At 44.9% G+C, this 21,800-nt stretch overlaps 1 protein-coding gene across 5 annotated transcripts in view; it reads left to right on the top strand.

The window, feature by feature from the left end:
- Positions 1 to 21,800, top strand: part of CDK14 (cyclin dependent kinase 14) — a 484,203-nt gene that overhangs the window by 114,167 nt on the left and 348,236 nt on the right. For 3 of the 5 annotated variants that reach the window (XM_077268229.1, XM_077268231.1, XM_077268228.1), the window contains one exon: positions 13,929 to 14,174. In XM_077268229.1, the coding sequence (XP_077124344.1) occupies positions 13,929 to 14,174 (246 nt within the window). The remainder of the gene's footprint in view (positions 1 to 13,928; positions 14,175 to 21,800) is intronic. The other 2 variants (XM_077268230.1, XM_077268232.1) reach the window with 1 other exon arrangement.

Here is a 21,800-nt window from a genome sequence, read left to right as displayed (position 1 = left end):
ATCATTTACCTGTTTTCTTCTCTGCCATACTGACCATGACCATACTGTTGGATAACTGGTCATGGGCAAACTCCATCAGTGGTGGTTCTCTTTTGGTCTACGACCACCCCTCAACCAGTATAAGCGTAAATTATGTCTTTACTGACTGTGGTACATGTCGGGGCCTGGTTTCGTTGGTTTGGGGGTATTCACTGGCTGGCATATTGATTGGCTGCTTCCCGCTCTCCCCGTGGTGGAGCAGTGACATCAGGTTTGACGTGGTACCTTTTTATATAATCTTAACGTAGTTGTTGCTACTTGTCCATAACCTGCAGCTTTCTACTTTTGGTCGATTACTAATATATCATTATTTTAGTGATTACAGTAATTATAATTGTTCAGGAACGCACTGTCCGCTCTGGTAATAGAAATGTTAGCGCAAGTGATAGAAAAGCTCGTAAATGTTCTCTCTGTACTTACATAACATCTCACAATGTATTATTAGTCTCGCTGCTGGCATTATTCATGTTGCTTTTTTTTGTTTTTCTTTGCTTAAATAGAATGCAGAGTACAACATGTCTGTACCGGTCTGTCACCTATCACCTACAGTATTGTTTAAATTTTTTTTTACTTATGCCAAGATAATAATACATATTATTTTTCCCAATCTGTTTTTATTTTCTAAATACAAGCGCTGGATCCTGTGTTAGCTATCAATATAGAGGTGTTATCAGTCATTGTACAGGAGGAGGAGGTGAGCTGTGACATCACCTATTGTGAATGGTGGATCCTGTGTTATCTACTGTATATAGAGGAGTTATCAGTCATTGTTCAGGAGGAGGAGGTGAGCTGTGACATCACCTATTGTGAATGGTGGATCCTGTGTTATCTACTGTATATAGAGGAGTTATCAGTCATTGTACAGGAGGAGGAGGTGAGCTGTGACATCACCTATTGTGAATGGTGGATCCTGTTAGCTATCAATATAGAGGAGTTATCAGTCATTGTACAGGAGGAGGAGGTGAGCTGTGACAGTGGAGCAGGGGTCAGTGATGTGATTTATCTTCAGCATCCAGCACCGGGGAACTCCGCAAACAGTACTGCTGATTCCCAAGAGCCGGTACGTGTCACAACGATGACACAGGGATTACATCAATGTTTATGTGTGCGGGACGTTTTATGGACCAAGTTGCTACCAAAACAACTGACGTCTGAAAGAGCCCTTAGTGGAAACTCAATGATTTACCAAGCTTTGGCTGAACTCTTGATGATTTTTAGGAAAAATCCTCGGGAATCCGAACACGAATCTGAATGAGCTACGTTCGTGCTAAATTTTAGACTGGCGAACGTTTTCTGACCTAGTTCGCTCATCTCTAGTTGCAAGCTAATTTGAAGTGTTTTTTTTTTTTTTTAAATGGATTTTTCCACTGAATCCTTGCAAAAAAAAATATATATTTGTGAACATATTCTCAGATGACATATACGGTATGTGAAGATCTGTAAAATATGTAGAATAATGTTAAGTCAGACTACACGATCATATTGGCAAGGCATTGTAGAGGTTTTGCTGCAGTTGGTTTGGACTTATGTGCCGCAGCAGGTGGAGGGTCACAGGTGGCCTCAGCGGGTGGAACATCACAGGTTGCCGCAGTGGGTGGAACGTCACAGGTTGCCGCAGCGGGTGGAGCGTCACAGGTTGCCGCAGCGGGTGGAGGGTCACAGGTTGCCGCAGCGGATGGAGGGTCACAGGTTGCCGCAGCTGGTGGAGCGTCACAGGTTGCCGCAGCAGGTGGAGGGTCACAGGTTGCCGCAGCGGGTGGAGCGTCACAGGTTGCCACAGCGGGTGGAGGGTCACAGGTTGCCGCAGCGGGTGGAGGGTCACAGGTTGCCGCAGCGGGTGGAGCGTCACAGGTTGCCGCAGCGGATGGAGCGTCACAGGTTGCCGCAGCAGGTGGAGGGTCACAGGTTGCCGCAGCTGGTGGAGCATCACAGGTTGCCGCAGCTGGTGGAGCATCACAGGTTGCCGCAGCAGGTGGAGGGTCACAGGTTGCCTCAGCGGGTGGAGGGTCACAGGTTGCCGCAGCGGGTGTGTAATGACCAGAGGTCCGAATAAGATCCAGTGAGTCACAAACCAAGACTAAGGCAGAAATCCCCAACAGTTGTTTACTCAAAGGCAGAATAAGTAAGGTAATATGAGGAATACTCAGACAGATGCACCCAAAAGATACACTAATTCAGCAGCAGCTGAAATCACTGTGCCACTCCAAGGTCTCCTGAGAACTGTATACTCCAACAGGCTAGTAATCAATTTACCTCACAGAACAACTCAATACAAGAACAGGTGTAAATTGAATGTAGTGTTATCAAGGGAGCCCCTGGAATGACACACTGAGTATAACTTACACACATCTAATATGCAATACACCTCTAAAGTAACGATTAAACATTCTGAACAGGGATACCCGGGTATCTATGACTATGGTACCGTTAACCTAAGATGAGTCTTCTCTCAGGCAGGATTCCACACAGGCTGCAGCCAGTCCAAGTCTTCGGCACCAATAAGTTACAGCACGCTTCTCCGTCTTGTCGGCCGATGCCGAGCCCAAACGCCGGGGACTTAGTTTAGTTGCCTCAAGAAGTTGTCTCTACTCCTGTAGTTCCTAGAAATGCTCTTACAACAATCCATCCGTCTTTATATCAGCAGTCTGTCCAAACTTGTTTCTCAACTCAATGCACAAGGACTCCACAGACCCTCAAATACGCAGTGGGTTTTCAGTAAAGTCTCAGTCTTCCAAAATAAAAGGTTAACTTTTCCCAGAAAAACGTTAGCAACAAAAAAAGTCTCTCACAGAGTTAATTCCTCTCGAAAGCTTTTCTCCAACACACTGGCAGCAAATTCACACAGTCTCTTTCAATAACACTGCTGCTTCCTTTTCTCTTCCCGCCTTTTCTTCTCTGCTCTCTCTTCCTTATCTGACACTTTTCACACCCGACACCAGACCCCACCCACCAGCACACATAGTCTCCGGGGGCCTGGCAGTGTCTGTCCTTTGCTGCAGCAGGCAAAAACCACAGGGTCCTAGTGCCCTCTCAGTGGAACTACAGTTCACCCTCTTACATGCCACCCCACTAGAGGTTGGCGTCCTCGACATACCTTCCCACTCAAATTCATGCTGAGCATATCGCTGAGGCGGTATTCCAGCCGTAGATCGTGTAGTTCTCCTGAGTCCTACATCAACAGGTGCAGCCCTAGAGAGAGCTAAAGTCGCTTCCGTGGTCGTGTTAGCGGGCGCAAGTGGAGTTGCCTCCTTCTGCGGTTCGATGTCCCGCGATACAGCGTCAGGACCAAGCAGTCGACCTGATGCGCTCTCCTCAACAGCATCCTCCACATCCTCAACATTCTCATCACACAAGGCCAGATTGGTCGAAGGGGGCAAATAATCAGGCGCAGGAACAAGCACACCATCAAACTCAAGATCATTCAGAGTTCCCGCCCCTTGGGACACGGCCTCTGGCTCTAGGGGAATAGGCGCCGAATCTTCAAACCAGCACCGTTGTAGCATGTTACGGTGCAAATTATGGGTTGGCCCCCCCGTCCCCACCGGCTCGACCTCGTACACTGGAATCTCAGGATTCACCTGTTTTTTTTATCAGATACGGTATCGCCTCCTATCGGTCACTCAGCTTTCCTGACCGTCGTTTTGTCCTCACCAACACTCTGTCTCCCGGAGAGAACAACTCTGTACGGGTCGCGTGTCCCTATGGACCACCTGGCGTAGGCGGTCACCCACCACCTGATGCACCACACTCAACCCCCGCCGATGCTCTCGTACCCACTCGGATGCAGTCCGAAGGGGGGCGGAGGAGGGATCCGGCATGTTCAAATCCTCAATGTCTCGGCCAGGTCTACCAAACATCAACATGTGGGGTGAGTAACCAGTAGTACTGTGCACCCTGTTATTGTAAGCCCACATCAATTCGGGGAGATACTCAGGCCAGCGTGTCTGTTGCTGACCTCTAAGGACCTCAACATTTGCAACAAGGTCCGATTAAAGCGCTCACACGCCCCGTTACCCTGAGGGTGGTAAGGCGTTGTTCTCGACTGCTCAATACCATAGAGCTGGTGCAACTCCTTCATCAGCGTCCCCTGAAAGCAGGCCCCTTGATCTGAATGTACTCTCTGCGGACACCCGAACATTTGGAAGAAATGTCGACACACGGCCTCAGCCGCCGACTTGGCCGTCTGATCTCTTGTCGGCACCGCTACAGCATACTTGGTAAAGTGATCTGTCATCACCAGGCAATAGGAGTACCCTGACGTAGAGTACCCTATCAAAACGTAGTCCATCATGAGTAGCTCCAGTAAAGCTGAAGTCTTAATAGACTGTGTGGGAGCCCGCTGTTCAGGGCCTTTGTTGAGCCCACAAATTCGGCATTGCCGACAAGCGTCGGCCACCATCCCTCCCAACTCAGGGCAATAGAGGACTCGTTGCAACCACTGAAGTGTCTTTTCACTTCCAAAATGGGCCCCCTTCTCATGCGCCTCACGAGCAACCACGGGACCCATCCCCACAGGAATTATCAGTTGGTACCGATGCTGCAGCTCAGATGGCAGGTACACCTTACGATACAAAAGACCTTGTTCCACACACAATTTATCCCATTGTCGAAGGAGTTTCATTCCTTCCATGGACAACTGAGCTTTGTCCTCTGCACTGGGCCAGACCTTGTTTTGTACCCAACGGCGCACAAGTGCAACGTCCGGACACTCATCCTGGACTTTTGTCTAATCTGAGGGTGTTTTACCCAGGACACAGGGCATTCCGGTGGCCACCCCACTTGAGTGTACCACACTTTGGAAGATAGGTATCTGCCCCAAAGCTGGAGTTTCAGTGTCCTCAAGTTGTTCGTCAACATCTTCCCCTGATGACCCAAGGGGCACTCTTGACAATGCATCTGCATTGCCATTTTCTCGACCAGAGCGGAACTTAATGCGGTAATTGAACTTGGCCAGTCTGGCGACCCACCGCTGCTCCAACGCTCCCAGTTTTGCATTCTCTAAGTGAGCTAGCGGTTTGTTATCTGTCATGACTAGCACCTCAACCCCTGTTAGATACTCGGCGAAGCGTTCTGTCATTGTCCACACCAGGGCCAGTAATTCCAGTCGGAATGAGCTGTAATTAGCCGGATTTCGCTCGGAGTCTCTTAAAGACCTGCTGCCATAAGAAATCACTCGCTCTCGGCCGTCCTGCACCTGTGCTAGTACTGCCCCCAACCCATGAAGACTACCATCGGTATACAACAAAAAAGGGGTGTCAAACCGGGCGTATGCCAGCAATGGGGCACTCGTGAGGGCGGTTTTCACTTCATCAAATGCCTTTTCCTGTAGGGGCCCCCATGGAATGGGGCGGTTTCGAGGACCCAGCGCTGTCCCTCTCAAAAGTTCGTTCAAGGGACCCACCACTTGTGAGAATTTAGGCACAAACCGCCGATAGTATCTTGCTAGGCCCAGGAAGGCCCGCACCTCTCACAGGTCACAAGGAGGTGGCCACTCTTGTACCGCCTTAATCTTACTGGCTATAGGTAGTACCCCGTCCGGAGTCACCAGGTGTCCCAAATACTCAATCTGGTTTCGTAACAATTGGCATTTTTTTGGCTTTATTTTCAGGCCGTAGCTCCTGAGCCGCCGGAGAACTTGACGCAGCTTCTCCAGATGATCTTCAAATGAGGTTCCGAACAGGGATTCTTCAATACGGGGTAAAGGATATGCATCCCGTACGGTGTGGGCATTCAATTTTCGATAGTCCATACAAAATCGGAGTGTCCCATCCTTCTTGCGGACCAAGACTACAGGGGCCGCCCAGGGACTCCGGCTCTCTCGGATCACTTGGTTGTCCAGCATACTGGCCACCATGCTCTTCACCTCTTGATAGAGCGCCGGAGGGATTTGACGATATCTTTCTCTAATGGGTGGAGTATCCCCCGTTGGAATCTCATGCTCAATCGTCTGGGTGCACCCGAAGTCCTCTCCATGTCGGGAAAAGGTCTCTTGATGCTCCCACAAAACTCTCTCCAACTGCTCCAACTGCACTGGGGTCAGCTTCTCCCGATCCACCCCCATCTGTTCCATGATCACATGACCATTCCATTCCTCAGTAGGAGGTTCAGTCCGGCCTACCTCGACCGCAAATGTCCAGGATGACTGTTGATCTGGTCGCAGTTCGAATCCTGCATTTTCCGGCACCTTCTCTGCCAGCACAAACAGTTCAGCCAGTATGGTCCCAGCGGGAATTGTAACAGCCTCATCTAAAACATTGATGCATCGGACCGGCACCCGTCCATTCTTCACAATCGCCAAAGACCGGGCCACATGTACTTTGGCAAATGAGGACCCCTCTTGGGCGGGCTCAAGTAGCACTTCAAGCCCCTTCAATCTCTGTGCAGCTCCCACCGGCAGCATTAAGAGTTCCTCTTGTCTGGGTCCCAGCAGGATCGGGGCCCGCGATGGCTCTCGGACCCGGCCCACCCGGCCACCTGGGACCGCACTTTTCAGCAAGTCGCAACTCAGCACTAGACAGTGTAAAATTCTCTGTGTGGGTCGGTGTCTTGTCGCACGGGCCCAGTATCGGGGTCCTTCACTGGCATAAATCTGGTGATTCAAGTCTCGCAGCACGTTCATTCCGAGCGTCACCTCCATTCCTCTTCTAGGGGGGTGATCCACCAGTACTACCCCTTTCTGCCCCAGCTCTTGACCAAACATTTTTAGCTGCATCCACACGATCCCCTTGACTAACAGTTGACCATTGTTTGCGGCGGTAAGTCGTATCACTCGGCCATCCTCTGGCATCACTAGCCGACTGAAGTATCTCTCATATACTTCTAGAGGCATTATAGTACATTCGGATCCCGTGTCAACCAAGCACCTCATCTTCCGCCCTTCAAACTCTGCTTCCATCACTGGACTACATGCAAACAAATCTTGCTCATCCCATCGAGGGCTTTGTGCGGGTGGGGCCGCTGCTGCTTGCCCTCTCATGGCAGCGGCCGGAAGTTTAAAGCCGGCGACGGGGTTTCTGGGGCTGCAAGCGTCCGGCAGTAACGAGAGATGTGTCCCTGGCGCCCACACTTCCAGCAGGTAATTGTTCCTCGTGGACGAGGGCTTGACTCATTCTGATAGGGCGACCTGGCCATCTGTGGGGTCACCGTTCCAGGGGGTGGGGCAGAAGGCCCCCGTGAGGGGGTATAGGCGGGACCAACTGTCAGTTGAGACAATTTCAGCTTCAACTCCTTCACCTCATCACGCAAAGCTTGTACCACGCTTACCAGCCCCTCTCCCCCTGACCCCGATGACCCACCTTCCTCCAGCTGGGCACTGTTCACTGACCCCTCGGGCACATGGGCAGATTTATCTTCCCTTTCCACTGCAGCTCGGTAAATCTGCCAGAAAGATAATTCTGGTGTAGCCCGGGCCATTTCCAACAGTTTGTCCCGGAGAAGTCTATTGGCTAACCCGGTGATGAATTGATCCCGGAGCAAGCGGTCTACCTCCCGGAACGCCCCCATGGCCCCCGGGTCTAGTCGCTGCATCTCATTCAACGTCTCTTGCAAGATATTAGAGTACTGCATCAGGGACTCACACTCTCTTTGGGGACGATTAAAGAATAGGGACCGAAGCTGGGCCACACGCGCTCGGCCCCCCAAACTCCCCTCTAACAGCTCCAAAATCTTTTCTAACGTATCCCTCTCTGATTCTGGGTGCACCATCACCATACGCCTAATATCGCCCTCCAGTGCATTTAATGCCAGCTCAGCGCGTAATGCGGTGGTCAAATTACACATGCGCAGAATACTCCGGACCCTCTCGGCCCAATCTTGCAATGCCATATTGCGCCCATCATATTTCGGCATGTGCTGAAGTAAAGCTCCTACAGGCACATACCCTCCCGGAGTCGCCGCGGCTGCCAGGGGAACCCCAACCCCCGAGGAGGATGCGGATACAGCGGGGTCGTTTCTACCCTCGCCTTCGTCCATGACAAACACTGGATCCTGCCGACTATGCCAAAAATGTAATGACCAGAGGTCCGAATAAGATCCAGTGAGTCACAAACCAAGACTAAGGCAGAAATCCCCAACAGTTGTTTACTCAAAGGCAGAATAAGTAAGGTAATATGAGGAATACTCAGACAGATGCACCCAAAAGATACACTAATTCAGCAGCAGCTGAAATCACTGTGCCACTCCAAGGTCTCCTGAGAACTGTATACTCCAACAGGCTAGTAATCAATTTACCTCACAGAACAACTCAATACAAGAACAGATGTAAATTGAATGTAGTGTTATCAAGGGAGCCCCTGGAATGACACACTGAGTATAACTTACACACATCTAATATGCAATACACCTCTAAAGTAACGATTAAACACTCTGAAAAGGGATACCCGGGTATCTATGACTATGGTACCGTTAACCTAAGATGAGTCTTCTCTCAGGCAGGATTCCACACAGGCTGCAGCCAGTCCAAGTCTTCGGCACCAATAAGTTACAGCACGCTTCTCCGTCTTGTCGGCCGATGCCGAGCCCAAACGCCGGGGACTTAGTTTAGTGGCCTCAAGAAGTTGTCTCTACTCCTGTAGTTCCTAGAAATGCTCTTACAACAATCCATCCGTCTTTATATCAGCAGTCTGTCCAAACTTGTTTCTCATCTTAATGCACAAGGACTCCACAGACCCTCAAATACACAGTGGGTTTTCAGTAAAGTCTCAGTCTTCCAAAATAAAAGGTTAACTTTTCCCAGAAAAACGTTAGCAACAAAAAAAGTCTCTCACAGAGTTAATTCCTCTCGAAAGCTTTTCTCCAACACACTGGCAGCAAATTCACACAGTCTCTTTCAATAACACTGCTGCTTCCTTTTCTCTTCCCGCCTTTTCTTCTCTGCTCTCTCTTCCTTATCTGACACTTTTCACACCCGACACCAGACCCCACCCACCAGCACACATAGTGTCCAGGGGCCTGGCAGTGTCTGTCCTTTGCTGCAGCAGGCAAAAACCACAGGGTCCTAGTGCCCTCTCAGTGGAACTACAGTTCACCCTCTTACAGGTGGAGCGTCACAGGTTGCCGCAGCGGGTGGAGGGTCACAGGTTGCCTTTACCTACAATTTATCAGCAGGCGAAGACCTAGATGCCTCATTTTTATATGCTGTCAGGAATATTTCTTACATAACCTGCGCTTTATTACCATATTCAAATTTTATTCACATGTTTCCTGCTGCTAAATACATTTACTAATGCAGCCATCTGTTTGTGAAATGTCTGCTCGGAAGACGACTAGATGTATTAGATGTGATATTCTCAACCTTAGACGTTAATTATCTCCACTTTTCCTGTAGTTCTGTCGGCTGTTCCAGCCGTACACCTGTAAAATTTCATGCTTTCAATGTTGCGGACTCGGTAGGGACTTGTTCACACACGGATATTTTGTATCCGTTCCTTCCTGTTTAATCTGTGAACTCTGGAGATGATTTATGAGTTGACTGATTGTGACGGGTGGCTTTAAAGAAAATGTAGGAAATTAACTACGGCACTCTAATAGTGACTTCTGGAGACGTTGGCCCATTACTGCTGGTATTACTGCTGGTCTATTCCGAATACTAATGTGAACAAGGTCCGAGAGGACTGAATGATTATTTTGAGTAATCGAATATATTTTGCACTTATCCTTTTGTGGATTAATAAATTCCACATATAATTATAATGCCAAGGTAAATTCCATGTATACCATTGGATAGATTTGCTGCCATTGAGCACTAACATCTATGTACAATATGTGTCCACCATAAAAATATATTTAAGGGGAACGTGTCATCAGAAAATGGCCTGATGCTTAAGTCTGGTTTTTATGTTGCATGTTGTTTAATAGTTTTTGCTCATCTTTTTTTCAATTTTCTAAATCATTATGTAGAAAAAAAAAATTCTTGCATTTCTCACACTGACCACTACACCAAATACTAATCTCATTCTTCCTGTTCTGTACAGAGAGGACTCTTCAGCGGTCTCATTAACATAACAGACAAGTTTACAATGAATGGTAACATCTCACAGCTCACCTCCTCCTCCTGTAGAATGAGTAATAATACCTCTATATACAGTGTATAACACAGGATCCACCATTCACAATAGGTGATGTCACAGCTCACCCCCTCCTCCTGTACAATGTCTGATAACACCTCTATATACAGTAGATAACACAGGATCTACCATTTACAATATGTGATGTCACAGCTCACCTCCTCCTCCTGTACAATGACTGATAACACCTCTATATACAGGAGATAACACAGGATCCACCATTCACAATAGGTGATATCACAGCTCACCTCCTCCTCCTGTACAATGACTGATATCACCTATTGTGAATGGTGGATCCTGTGTTATCTACTGTATATAGAGGTGTTATCAGTCATTGTACAGGAGGAGGAGGTGAGCTGTGACATCACCTATTGTGAATGGTGGATCCTGTGTTATCTACTGTACATAGAGGTGTTGTCACAGCTCACCACCTCCTCCTGTACAATGACTGATAACACCTCTATATACAGTAGATAATACAGGATCCACCATTCACAATAGGTGATGTCACAGCTCACCTCCTCCTCCTATACAATGACTGATAACACCTCTATATACAGGAGATAACAGAGGATCCACCTCTATATACAGCACATACACAAGATGCACCATTCACAATAGATGATGTTACAGCCCACCTCCTCCCTGCACAATGACCTATGCCCAGATCAGACTTGCCTAGAAAATAAGAAAATACTTTTATGCAAGTTCATGAGTCAGAGCCAGTCTATTGCTGCTTATGTCCAGGTGGCTGCTTAAAAGAAGAAGACGTATCCGTTAACTCTCAGACCCAGTGTCCAGTGTAAAAATGTTAATATTTCTGACTTTTTTTTATTTAATATAGCTAGTCTTATGTAAAAGAAAAAAAAAAAATTTAAAATGATATTTTACATAAAAAACCTGACGTAACAGTCAGGTCATTTTATGATGACACATTCCCTTTAAAAGTTTTTTTTTCTTCACCTAGTTACTTGATAGTGTGCTGATGATTGTAGTGATGTTTCTCGTGTAATCATCAGTTTTTGTCGTGGATGTGACTTTGGTTGGACGTGATGGACTCATGCGGTACAACCTTCAGGTAAACTCTGCAAACAAAGCAAAATGTTGGCCGTACTATTTATTGAGTCAGCTCAATCTTTTCCGAATGAGCAGTTCTCACACACAGGACACCCAGTGTCCGCGGGCGGGTGGCATAAATCTTATTTTGGTGCTCAGTGTCGGTTATTACGTTGTATATCCTAGGGTAACTGCTCGACTGGGAACATTCACAATTTTGTAAATGCAAACCATAATCTGCAACATGTCACAATGTAAAAGAAGTATAGATGTAACTATACAGATTTACGTTTTTTGTATGTGCAATGTGTTGTTTAGGGGCGAGTTATAATATCTCAACCCTCCGCAATTGGGAATTACTGCTGTATTTTAATTTGTATCCATAGGTTGATCTGCACTTTAAGGGAGACCTTTCACCAGGTTAAAATTGGGCAGTATTTGCTCTTATTTTATTCTTGCCGCTTTTCTGAGTATTTAACTTTTTGTTTTTTAATAATCGGTCATACGGTTCCAGAGATATGGACAGTTATATTTTTTATGTTAATTTTTATCTATGGTCTTTACCAAGGGGCGGGACTCACAGTGCAACCTAAGGACACGCCCCTTTGTAAAGACCATAAAAAATTAACATTAAGTTAAAAGGTCTATATCTCTGGAACCATATGGCGGATTTACAACAAACGAAAACTAGATTACTCAGGGGAAAGGCGAGAATAAAACAAAAGCAATAACTGGCCATGTTTGACCTGATGGCAGGTCCACTTTAATTTTGAGATGTTTATTATAAGGCATTACATACAGTCATGGCCAAAAGTATTCACACCCCTGCAATTCTGTCAGATAATACTCAGTTTCTTCCTGAAAATGATTGCAAACACAAATTCTTTGGTATTATTATCTTCATTTAATTTGTCTTAAATGAAAAACACAAAAAGAATTGTTCTAAAGCCAAATTGGATATGATTCCACACCAAACATAAAAAAGGGGGTGGACAAAAGTATTGGCACTGTTCAAAAAATCCTGTGCTGCTTCTCTAATTTGTGTAATAACAGCACCTGTAACTTACCTGTGGTACCTAACAGGTGTTGGCAATAACTAAATCACACTTGCAGCCAGGTGACATGGATTAAAGTTGACTCAACCTCTGTCCTGTGTCCTTGTGTGTACCACATTGAGCATGGAGAAAAGAAAGAAGACCAAAGAACTGTCTGAGGACTTGAGAAACCAAATTGTGAGGAAGCATGAGCAATCTCAAGGCTACAAGTCCATCTCCAAAGACCTGAATGTTCCTGTGTCTACCGTGTGCAGTGTCATCAAGAAGTGTAAAGCCCATGGCACTGTGGCTAACCTCCCTAGATGTAGATGGAAAAGAAAAATTGACAAGAGATTTCATCGCAAGATTGTGCGGATGTTGGATAAAGAACCTCGACTAACATCCAAACAAGTTCAAGCTGCCCTGCAGTCCGAGGGTACAACAGTGTCAACCCTTACTATCCGTCGGTGTCTGAATGAAAAGGGACTGTATGGTAGGAGACCCAGGAAGACCCCACTTCTTACCCCGAGACATAAAAAAGCCAGGCTGGAGTTTGCCAAAACTTACCTGAAAAAGCCTAAAACGTTTTGGAAGAATGTTCTCTGGTCAGATGAGACAAAAGTAGAGCTTTTTGGGCAAAGGCATCAACATAGAGTTTACAGGAGAAAAAAAGAAGCATTCAAAGAAAAGAACACGGTCCCTACAGTCAAACATGGCGGAGGTTCCCTGATGTTTTGGGGTTGCTTTGCTGCCTCTGGCACTGGACTGCTTGACCGTGTGCATGGCATTATGAAGTCTGAAGACTACCAACAAATTTTGCAGCATAATGTAGGGCCCAGTGTGAGAAAGCTGGGTCTCCCTCAGAGGTCATGGGTCTTCCAGCAGGACAATGACCCAAAACACACTTCAAAAAGCACTAGAAAATGGTTTGAGAGAAAGCACTGGAGACTTCTAAGGTGGCCAGCAAAGAGTCGAGGCCTGAATCCCATAGAACACCTGTGGAGAGATCTAAAAATGGCAGTTTGGAGAAGGCACCCTTCAAATATCAGGGACCTGGAGCAGTTTGCCAAAGAAGAATGGTCTAAAATTCGAGCAGAGCATTGTAAGAAACACATTGATGGTTACCGGAAGCGGTTGGTCGCAGTTATTTTGGCTAAAGGTTGTGCAACCAAGTATTAGGCTGAGGGTGCCAATACTTTTGTCTGGCCCATTTTTGGAGTTTTGTGTGAAATGATCAATTTTTGCTTTTTGCTTCATTCTCTTTTGTGTTTTTTCATTTTAAGACAAATTAAATGAAGATAATAATACCAAAGAATTTGTGTTTGCAATCATTTTAAGGAAGAAACTGAGTATTATCTGACAGAATTGCAGGGGTGTCAATACTTTTGGCCATGACTGTAGGCTTAGCTAGCTGTGAACCTTTCTTTCAGGGCTGTAGAACAGACAGATGCAGCTTGTATTAGGTGACGGTCGATGGTTCTGTTTGGGTTACACCAGGCAGATAGTGTCTCGTGTTTCTGTAACTTAGGGATTGATTACTGAAGTCATTGTTGAGTCCTCCACAAACAATGCATCATCCTGAAAGGAACATGTTCGCGGTATCGAACAAAAGCAATTTTTCTCTCCGACCTCGAGGATACGATGTACGTCTGCTTATTATTGCTTAGCTGGAATCTATGTTGACTTATTTTCTACATTAAGCTTTTTTTTTTTTTTGCTTCTCACCCCCTTGTAGATATGTGTCACCAAGATGTCCACACGGAACTGTCAGGGAATGGACTCTGTGATCAAACCATTGGACACCATTCCTGAAGACAAGAAAGTCCGGGTTCAGAGGACTCAGAGCAGTTTTGACCCTTTCGAAAAATCAGCAAACCAGGTGAAGAGAGTGCACTCTGAAAACAATGCATGCATTAACTTTAAGAGTGCCTCCGTGGGGAAGGAGTCTCCCAAAGTCAGACGTCATTCAAGCCCCAGCTCGGTAAGAGAGTGCACGGTGTCAAAGCCTGGGGTGGTCAGGAAGACTTAGATTTAGTTTACTTTCCCCTGTTGGGGGGGGGGGGGGGGAGGACACAGAGCAATACTTTTCTGTAAGTTAACTAGTGTAACTTTTTATGGCCATATGACTGTAGAAATAATATGTTTTAGGACTGGAAACCCAAGTCTTAAAATTTTGTTATGGAGGCCTTTGTGTAACACATAGTTGTGCTGAGCAAAAACCGCACTCAGTGATGATGGAGATGGGGATAATTAATGTAAAACCATTTATATGTCCTTAAAGGGTTGTCCTACTTTAAAAAAGGTTTTTAAATGTGTGTAATAGGGAAATAAGTAAATTCTGCTAATATACTTGCCTTAAATTATCTGCCCCGATCTCGAGATGCCAGAACTTCAAGTTTGTTTTGGCACAGAAAAGAGCTCTCTGTGTCAGCGTGTGATCAGTGATGAGAACAAAGGGGGATGGCTGTCTGGCTCATTTCAATAGCTAAGCCAGCCCCCTTTTCTGTTTTGGTTAATGCAGGGGGCTATCTTAGCTTGTGATATTGCGGGACTGTTGATTTTTTTCAGTAGGTAATCCAGACCCTTTTTTTCTGTTATGGCTAATGTAGAGTGAAAAAAGGGGGCCTGGCTGTTTAAATTATCCTTACAGACCGCCTCCAGTAGTCCTCAATTCTTAAATTTCAAAAGCTAATCCAGTCCCCTTTTTGATCTCTGCATCAGCCATGTCAGAAAAGGCGGCTGGCTACTTAAATGATCCATACAGAACACCAGCAATAGTCATCAATTCTTCAAATTAAAAAGCTAAGCCAGCCCCCTTATAGGTCTCTGCATCATTCATGACACAGAAGAGGGCTGGTATAGCTCAGAGGGGTTGTCCCATCATCACTTATTCCTCGTGTGATTTGCATACTTGCAGCCAAGTACCAACTAGCTTTTTTTCAATATCGCCAGGAAAATAAAAGAAGTTCTAGTCACCTTCCTTTCCTGATCGGACGTTTATCTGGTCCCCGCTGGTGTGTAATTTCTGCTGCTGTCTCACATTGGAAATGGCCAGAAAGGACCTCTTTGTCCATCACTGACTATAGTGGTGGAAAAATCATTTTTATTCCCTGGAAAACCCCTTAAAAGGATAATTCCCAATATTTAAAGTTCATAGGGTATGTGATAACTTGCTGATTGTGGGGGTCCATGTGCTGGGATTCCCACCAACTCTCAAAACAGAATTGTGAGCAACGTGGGGGTCGAAGTGCTGAAACGCTCACTGATCCCTAAAGCTCAGGTCTGAAATACCCTGTCTGCACTCGATTCATTGTCCATGGGACTGATGTAGTCTAGCCAAGTCCAGTGCACTGCTTTCTTCAACAGTTCCCTGGGTTTAATGAGGTCTGACCCCACCGATAAGATGAGTAATAAACTTTGAATGTTGTGAATGACCCTTTAAGCTTAGTGATTGCTCTTTGGCCAAACAATATTGTGGAGGGGCTAAATCCTACCTCACCAGACACCAGGACCAAGAGGATGATTGGTAGAGATCACATAGGGTTTTATGGTGATGGTAACCCATTGAGATGGTGAGTTTGGAGAGCACCGAGGTTTAAGTGGTTGTAACCTCTAGAAAGGTGAGTGGTGAAGATATCAAAAGTCTTGGTGGTAGTGGTGGCACCTAGTGAGTGAGTGGTGGAGATCCTCTACATCTTGGTGGTGGTAGTATAAGCCTTAAAAAGGTTGAATGATGGAGATCTCATAGGTTACAATGGAAGTGGTGGGCCCTAGAGGGGGTAATTGGTGGTGGCGATCCACTAGATCTCTTTGGTGGTGGCGAGCCCAGCAGTGGTGCAGATACAGTAGGTCTTGGTGGCGACCTCTAGAGAGCATGAGTGGTGGTGATCCCATAGGACTCAGTGATAGTAGTGGCCCCTAGAAAGTGAGTGGCAGAGATCCTCTACATCAGTGTTTCCCAAACTCCAGTCCTCATGGACCCCACGAGTCGTGTTTTCAGGATTTCCACAGTGTTGCACAGGTGAGACAATTCTTGATGCCTTGATGATACTTCCACTACTTGAGCATTTCTAAGGAAACCCTGAAAACATGACCCGTGGGGTCCAAGAGGACTGTAGTTTGGGGAAACACTGCTCTACATCCTAGTGGTGGTTCTAGTGTGACCCTTAGAGAGGGAAAGTGGTGGAGATTCCATAGATCTCGGTGGAAGTGGTGACCTCTACAGAGGATGAGTGGTGTTGATATCATAGGTCTTAGTGGTAGTGGTCTCTAAATAGTGAGTGGTGAAAATCCTCTACATCTTGGTGGTGGTGGTAGTGTAGCTTTTAGGGATGGTGAGTGCTTAAGATCCCATGTGTCTCGGTGATAGTGGTGCAGAAGATATAATTTCTCAGTGGTAGTGTTGACCATTAGTCAGGTTGAGTGGTGGAAATCCTCTAGATCTCTGTGATGGTGGCCATAGGACACATCCTTTCTGCTTTTTATACCTTCCAGCCCTGAGAATAGTGTATATTTTGTCTTTGCTGATGGCCCAACATGCCAGCACATGGCACATACACATATGCTTTATATGAATAGTATCTACAGGCTGTCCATTTTTGCTTTGGCTTTTTTGAAAATACATGTAAAATAAATCTAAACTATCTTATATATTACATATTTTGGGCAAAAATACCTTAATGGGTTATGCATATAAATAACATATTTATTAGAAATACAATAAAATTCAGCCGATCAATGATAAAAACAGAGGCAGATAAGTCCAAATGCAATCCTGAGCGCTAGGTGCACTAACTCCAGATGCATTAAAATCTATATTCGGCCGATCAAAAATAAACAAAAAAAATGAAAAACAGAGTCAGATAAGTCCAAATTTAAGAGGTCCAATAGGTCTAGATACAATCCTGAATGTCTGGTGCATTTACGCCAGAACGTGTCCTGTTTTAACAACTACTACACAGAGTTCCACAAAGTTAATAGGCTTGCAGATAAACCTGCATAAAAGTGCATGAAGTCGAGATTACCTCTCTCACCGTGGTATTTGAATCCACAATACGGGGTTCTTCTCCAAAGATAAATGTTGCAGCAGAAAGAGTTAATTCAGGAGCGTGGTCCCGGCCGGTGACACACGCTTCTTGAGCCTTCTTCCCAGCGGCGTTCGAGTGTGATTGAGCACCAAGCGCTCAGGATTGCATTTGGACTTATTTGACCGTGTGCACATTTGGACTTTTCTGCCTCTGTTTTTATCATTGATCGGCAGAATTTTATTGTATTTCTAATAAATATGTTATTTATATGCATAACCCATTAAGGTATTTTTGCGCAAATTATGTAATATATAAGATGTTTTTCTATTGACAATTTTGTTGTATTGTTTTATTTGCTGCAAATATCTTCGGGTTAATATCACTTGCGCCTATATATATATTCTAGGGGTTGTACTCGCTCAGGTGCGGCGGGTGACACTCAGGAGACACGTTCCATTAAAAGTTCACGGGGTTTATTGCTCCATAAACCACATAGCAACAGGAACAAGAGGTAAACAGTCTTACATCAGATAGATGAATCCTCAATGTCCATAGTAGAGCTCCGCTCTCTCAGGTCTGTGGGCACACAGACTGTGCTATGTCCAGCACGTAGGCTCTCCAGCCTAAATATGGTCTCTGTGTGCTTCCAGGACGTCTGTCCCCACGTGGAACCGTCCAACACACAGGCCACTCTGCAGTGTCCAGCCAGGACACATGGAAGTGTGTCCACCCTGACAGACTCCCAAAACACTCCCACCATGTGCTACACACACCTCCTTTACATAGGTATAACCACACCCAGGTACCTGTCACATGGCCAGTCAGGTGAGCGTGACATCACCACAGGTCCTTCAACACAAAACCATCTTACGTGTTCAAACACGCCTCTTTGGGTGGGTTTGTGGGTGACTGGACCCATCCATCTCTCCAATCACCTGGAAGCCTCCCAATGTAAATAAATCCCTCAGCAGTAGATCTGCTTGAGCAAAACATACCCAGGCTTCCATCACAGGGCCCCCCACCTCTGCGATACATACCGCCCATTAGTCACATGACCAGTCGCTATGCCACTATATATATATATATATATATATATATATATATATATATATATATATATATTTTAAATCTAAACTATGATCGATATATACAACAATATTGTCAGGGAGCGCTGACATGTAGTGAATTGGAATGACCTTTAATTAAAGGTTTGTCCCACGAACAAAATTAATTTTAATCAACATTTTAATTAATAGATCATTGAATAATAATAAGTTCCACAATTAGATGTGTTTAAGATCATCTCAGCATAGGAACATTTTCTCTATACATGTGCCCCCGCTGTGTACTGTGTATCTCCTGCTCAGACACGGCCATTACACAGTACACAGCAGGGACACATGTATAAGATTATCTCCGCACAGGAACATTTTTTTTTTTAAACATATCCATTGTGGAATTTATTAATAATCATAGATCGATTAATTCAAATGTACTTTTGTTCTTGGAAAAATCTTTATAACAATTATTTAATTAAATATTCTCCGAAACATACAACATTTTTTTCCGACTCTGAACCATGCGATGCGTTAAACTGGAATGAATCTGCAGCGCTCGTGTATTTCTGTAGAGCTGAAATCAATGCTTTAACAATGCTTAATGGTGCAGGATAGAGCAGTTCTCCTGCTGGTTACATGAACACGGAAGATATAAAAATAAAAAGCTTTAAACTTGTCTGCTGATCTCTTGTTTAAGACTTAAAGGGATATTCTGCAATATCAAAGGGTATTTAGCTTATTCATTAGAACGGACAGTAAGTCTGTAGAAAAGAAACGATGCCTGAAAAATTGAAGCTATTGATTCTTTTTTATTTCTGCAAGTAAAAATGGTGTCTCACTGTGACCCAAAAGATATAATGACTACGACGGGCAAGGCACAAAAACACGGATTAATTTTGATTGTTTGTGACTTGCTTGTTGTTGTACCTTGTGGGAATCTCGATGCAATCCTGTTCTTTTGCATTGTGCTGTGATGTAGCAGCGGCATGTAGCATTCTTTGCCCGTACGGTATGTGTCATGGCTAAAGTCACCACGTAGCCCCAGCAGCAGCCATGAATGGCCATCAATTGACAGAAAAATGTCAGATTTTATTACAGTTTCCAGAAAGTGATTGACTACAAACCTGAGACTACTGTGTTGAGTCTTATAGTATCGCTATCCTGCTAAGTCTAGACCTCCATCTGTATGATAGAGCTGTAATTAGATTGCATACTTCCTAATCATAGCGAGATGCCTCTGGTCATTCTGCCGCAGCCTGTACAGTAAAGCTGACAAAAAAAAGGGTGTCCGTTTATTGTTGCTGCTCTAGTGGCCAATATTAAAACTGCTATATTTCCAGATCTTTTTTTTTTTTTTAAATACAGTAGATTGCAAAAAGGTTAAAATGCCAAAATTGAATTATCGGGTGATAATCGAGAAGAAGTGATAACTAGGCTTTCCTTTTAGGCCAATTTCTCACACTAACCATTCTCGGATTGAAGATTGAAAGCTCCCTTCTGACCGCCGGGTCTTCTGACCTGAGCTAGCTGCTTCAGATACATGTGTGAAGCACCTAGCTCAGGTCGGGAGATCCGAAGGTTGGGCTGCGCTTTCCGATCACAGTATGTCTGACCTTTTGTCAAGATGCCCTCCGGGGCTTTAGTCTGAATCCTCCAAAAAAATGAACTCCAGACCTGCCCCCATGGAGCTATTGACTTGAATTAAGCAAACTAAAGCCATCCATTCACCATCTGCAGGCCGTTTTTCCTGCACGTCGATTGTCCCATATATAAGAGCGGTCACTATGCGGAGTTCTTGGGTCCTCTATGAGAGAGCCGCTGTCAGACATCTCTGGTGGTGGCCTATCTTTTAGAGAACAAAAGGGTCTTCAGTCCGGAATCGGCGATGCCAGATTTTTTTCTCACCCGAGACCCCCATACACATTAGTCTGTCAGCCAAGTCAATGAATATCGGTGGCGGTGTGGTTGGGCGACATTATGCTAATGTGGATGCGGGCTCAAGTTCTGATCATGAAGCTTTGGACTCCGGTAGTCCTCTTTTCTGGCGGTTTTGGTCTTCTTAGCCTTTTGACCTCCTCCATTCCTACTGCTGAAATATTACCGCCTTGTTTGTCGGAGAATGGTTTTCTCAGCGTTTGTCACAGTGACAGAATATAAATGTAGTGTTCCAAGCCTGGACGTTGGCATTTTGATGTAGGACTGAGCAGCTTTGTATAATGTATGCTGATGTATTCGCTAAGGATGACAGCAGGTGTTATAATAACCTACGGAGAAATGTGACTATATTCAGTGCTATTCTGGAAAATTGTCCCAATTTTAGCACAAATTTAATTCCATGAAAAATCCTGGATCATTTAAGAAAGCTATAGAAAAAAAAATCCTTCAATTGTGCAATTTTCTTATTGAAATGACTTGTTGTGATCAATGGAAATCCAAGCACATCCGCTAATATTCCTCGGGGCCATGGCCGGGCCATGTGTTGGTGATTCTCCATAGGCTGCTGTTATCACGCAGTCATAGACTTCTTTTCATGCCACCTTACTATGAAGAGTATTACGTTGTCAGCCAGATGTGGACGAGGGACTTAAAAAATGGTGCATGTGGTTCATGAATTTGGCACAAAATCAAAAATGTTCTTTTTTTTTTAATCTTTAACCAGTTTTTGCGACTTTTCGGTTTCCAAAAATTTGCCAACTCTTTAAAACGTTGCACGTTTATCTAAAGATGATCCAAATTGAACAAAGTGGGTCTGCGTTGGGGTCTGTAAACAGGGGAGCGGTAATAGGGTCTGTATATACAGCTGGTTCTCAGAGTGGTGGTCTGGGCTCTCTAACCAAGAGTGAGGGGTCTGATATGAGATCTGTAAATTGGGGGGCTGTACTAGGGTCTGTATATACAGACAATACTTGGATTGGTTGGGGGTGTAAATGAAAGGGGTATGGTTTGGGGTCTAGACTTTTAGGGTGTCTGTAGTTTTTATTTTTGTTAAATGTCTGATCTGGGGTCTGCATTTATTTAGGGAGATTTTGGAAATTGAATCTGTGTTTTAGGAGGTCTTGGGGCAATTTTATTAAGCGAGACATTAGAAAATAATTTTTAATGATGTAGTGGGAGGCCGCTGCGACATTTAGGAAGCAGTTTTCTAGGAGATCCACCTCGGATGCCTTATCAAGTGCTATGTGTGACTCCAGCCTAATTGAAGTGTTCTCCTCCCTCCCCCACATACACACACAAACCGAGAGAAAAATAAATCAAACTGACGCAACAGAAAGGGTTCTTTACTGTGAGAGCAGCGAACCTGTGAAATAACCTGCAACGAGAGCTGGTTCCAGAAGAATCTTGAGATTTCTATGCAAAAGGTTTTTAAAGGGTTATTATCATCCACAGTTAAAATCTCAAAATCTCAATCGTAAAAAGAAAAACAACCAAAAGATAAATGAAAAGAATCATGAAATATACAAAATATTGTAAGTTTTAGCATTAAGTTTAAACTGAAACCGTGTTAACTGTGACACTTTTAAT

This window comes from Ranitomeya variabilis, chromosome 6 (genome assembly GCF_051348905.1).
Source record: "Ranitomeya variabilis isolate aRanVar5 chromosome 6, aRanVar5.hap1, whole genome shotgun sequence".
Lineage (NCBI taxonomy): Eukaryota > Metazoa > Chordata > Amphibia > Anura > Dendrobatidae > Ranitomeya > Ranitomeya variabilis.
Note: the sequence above shows the minus strand (reverse complement) of the source record. Positions and strands in the feature narration are given on the sequence as shown.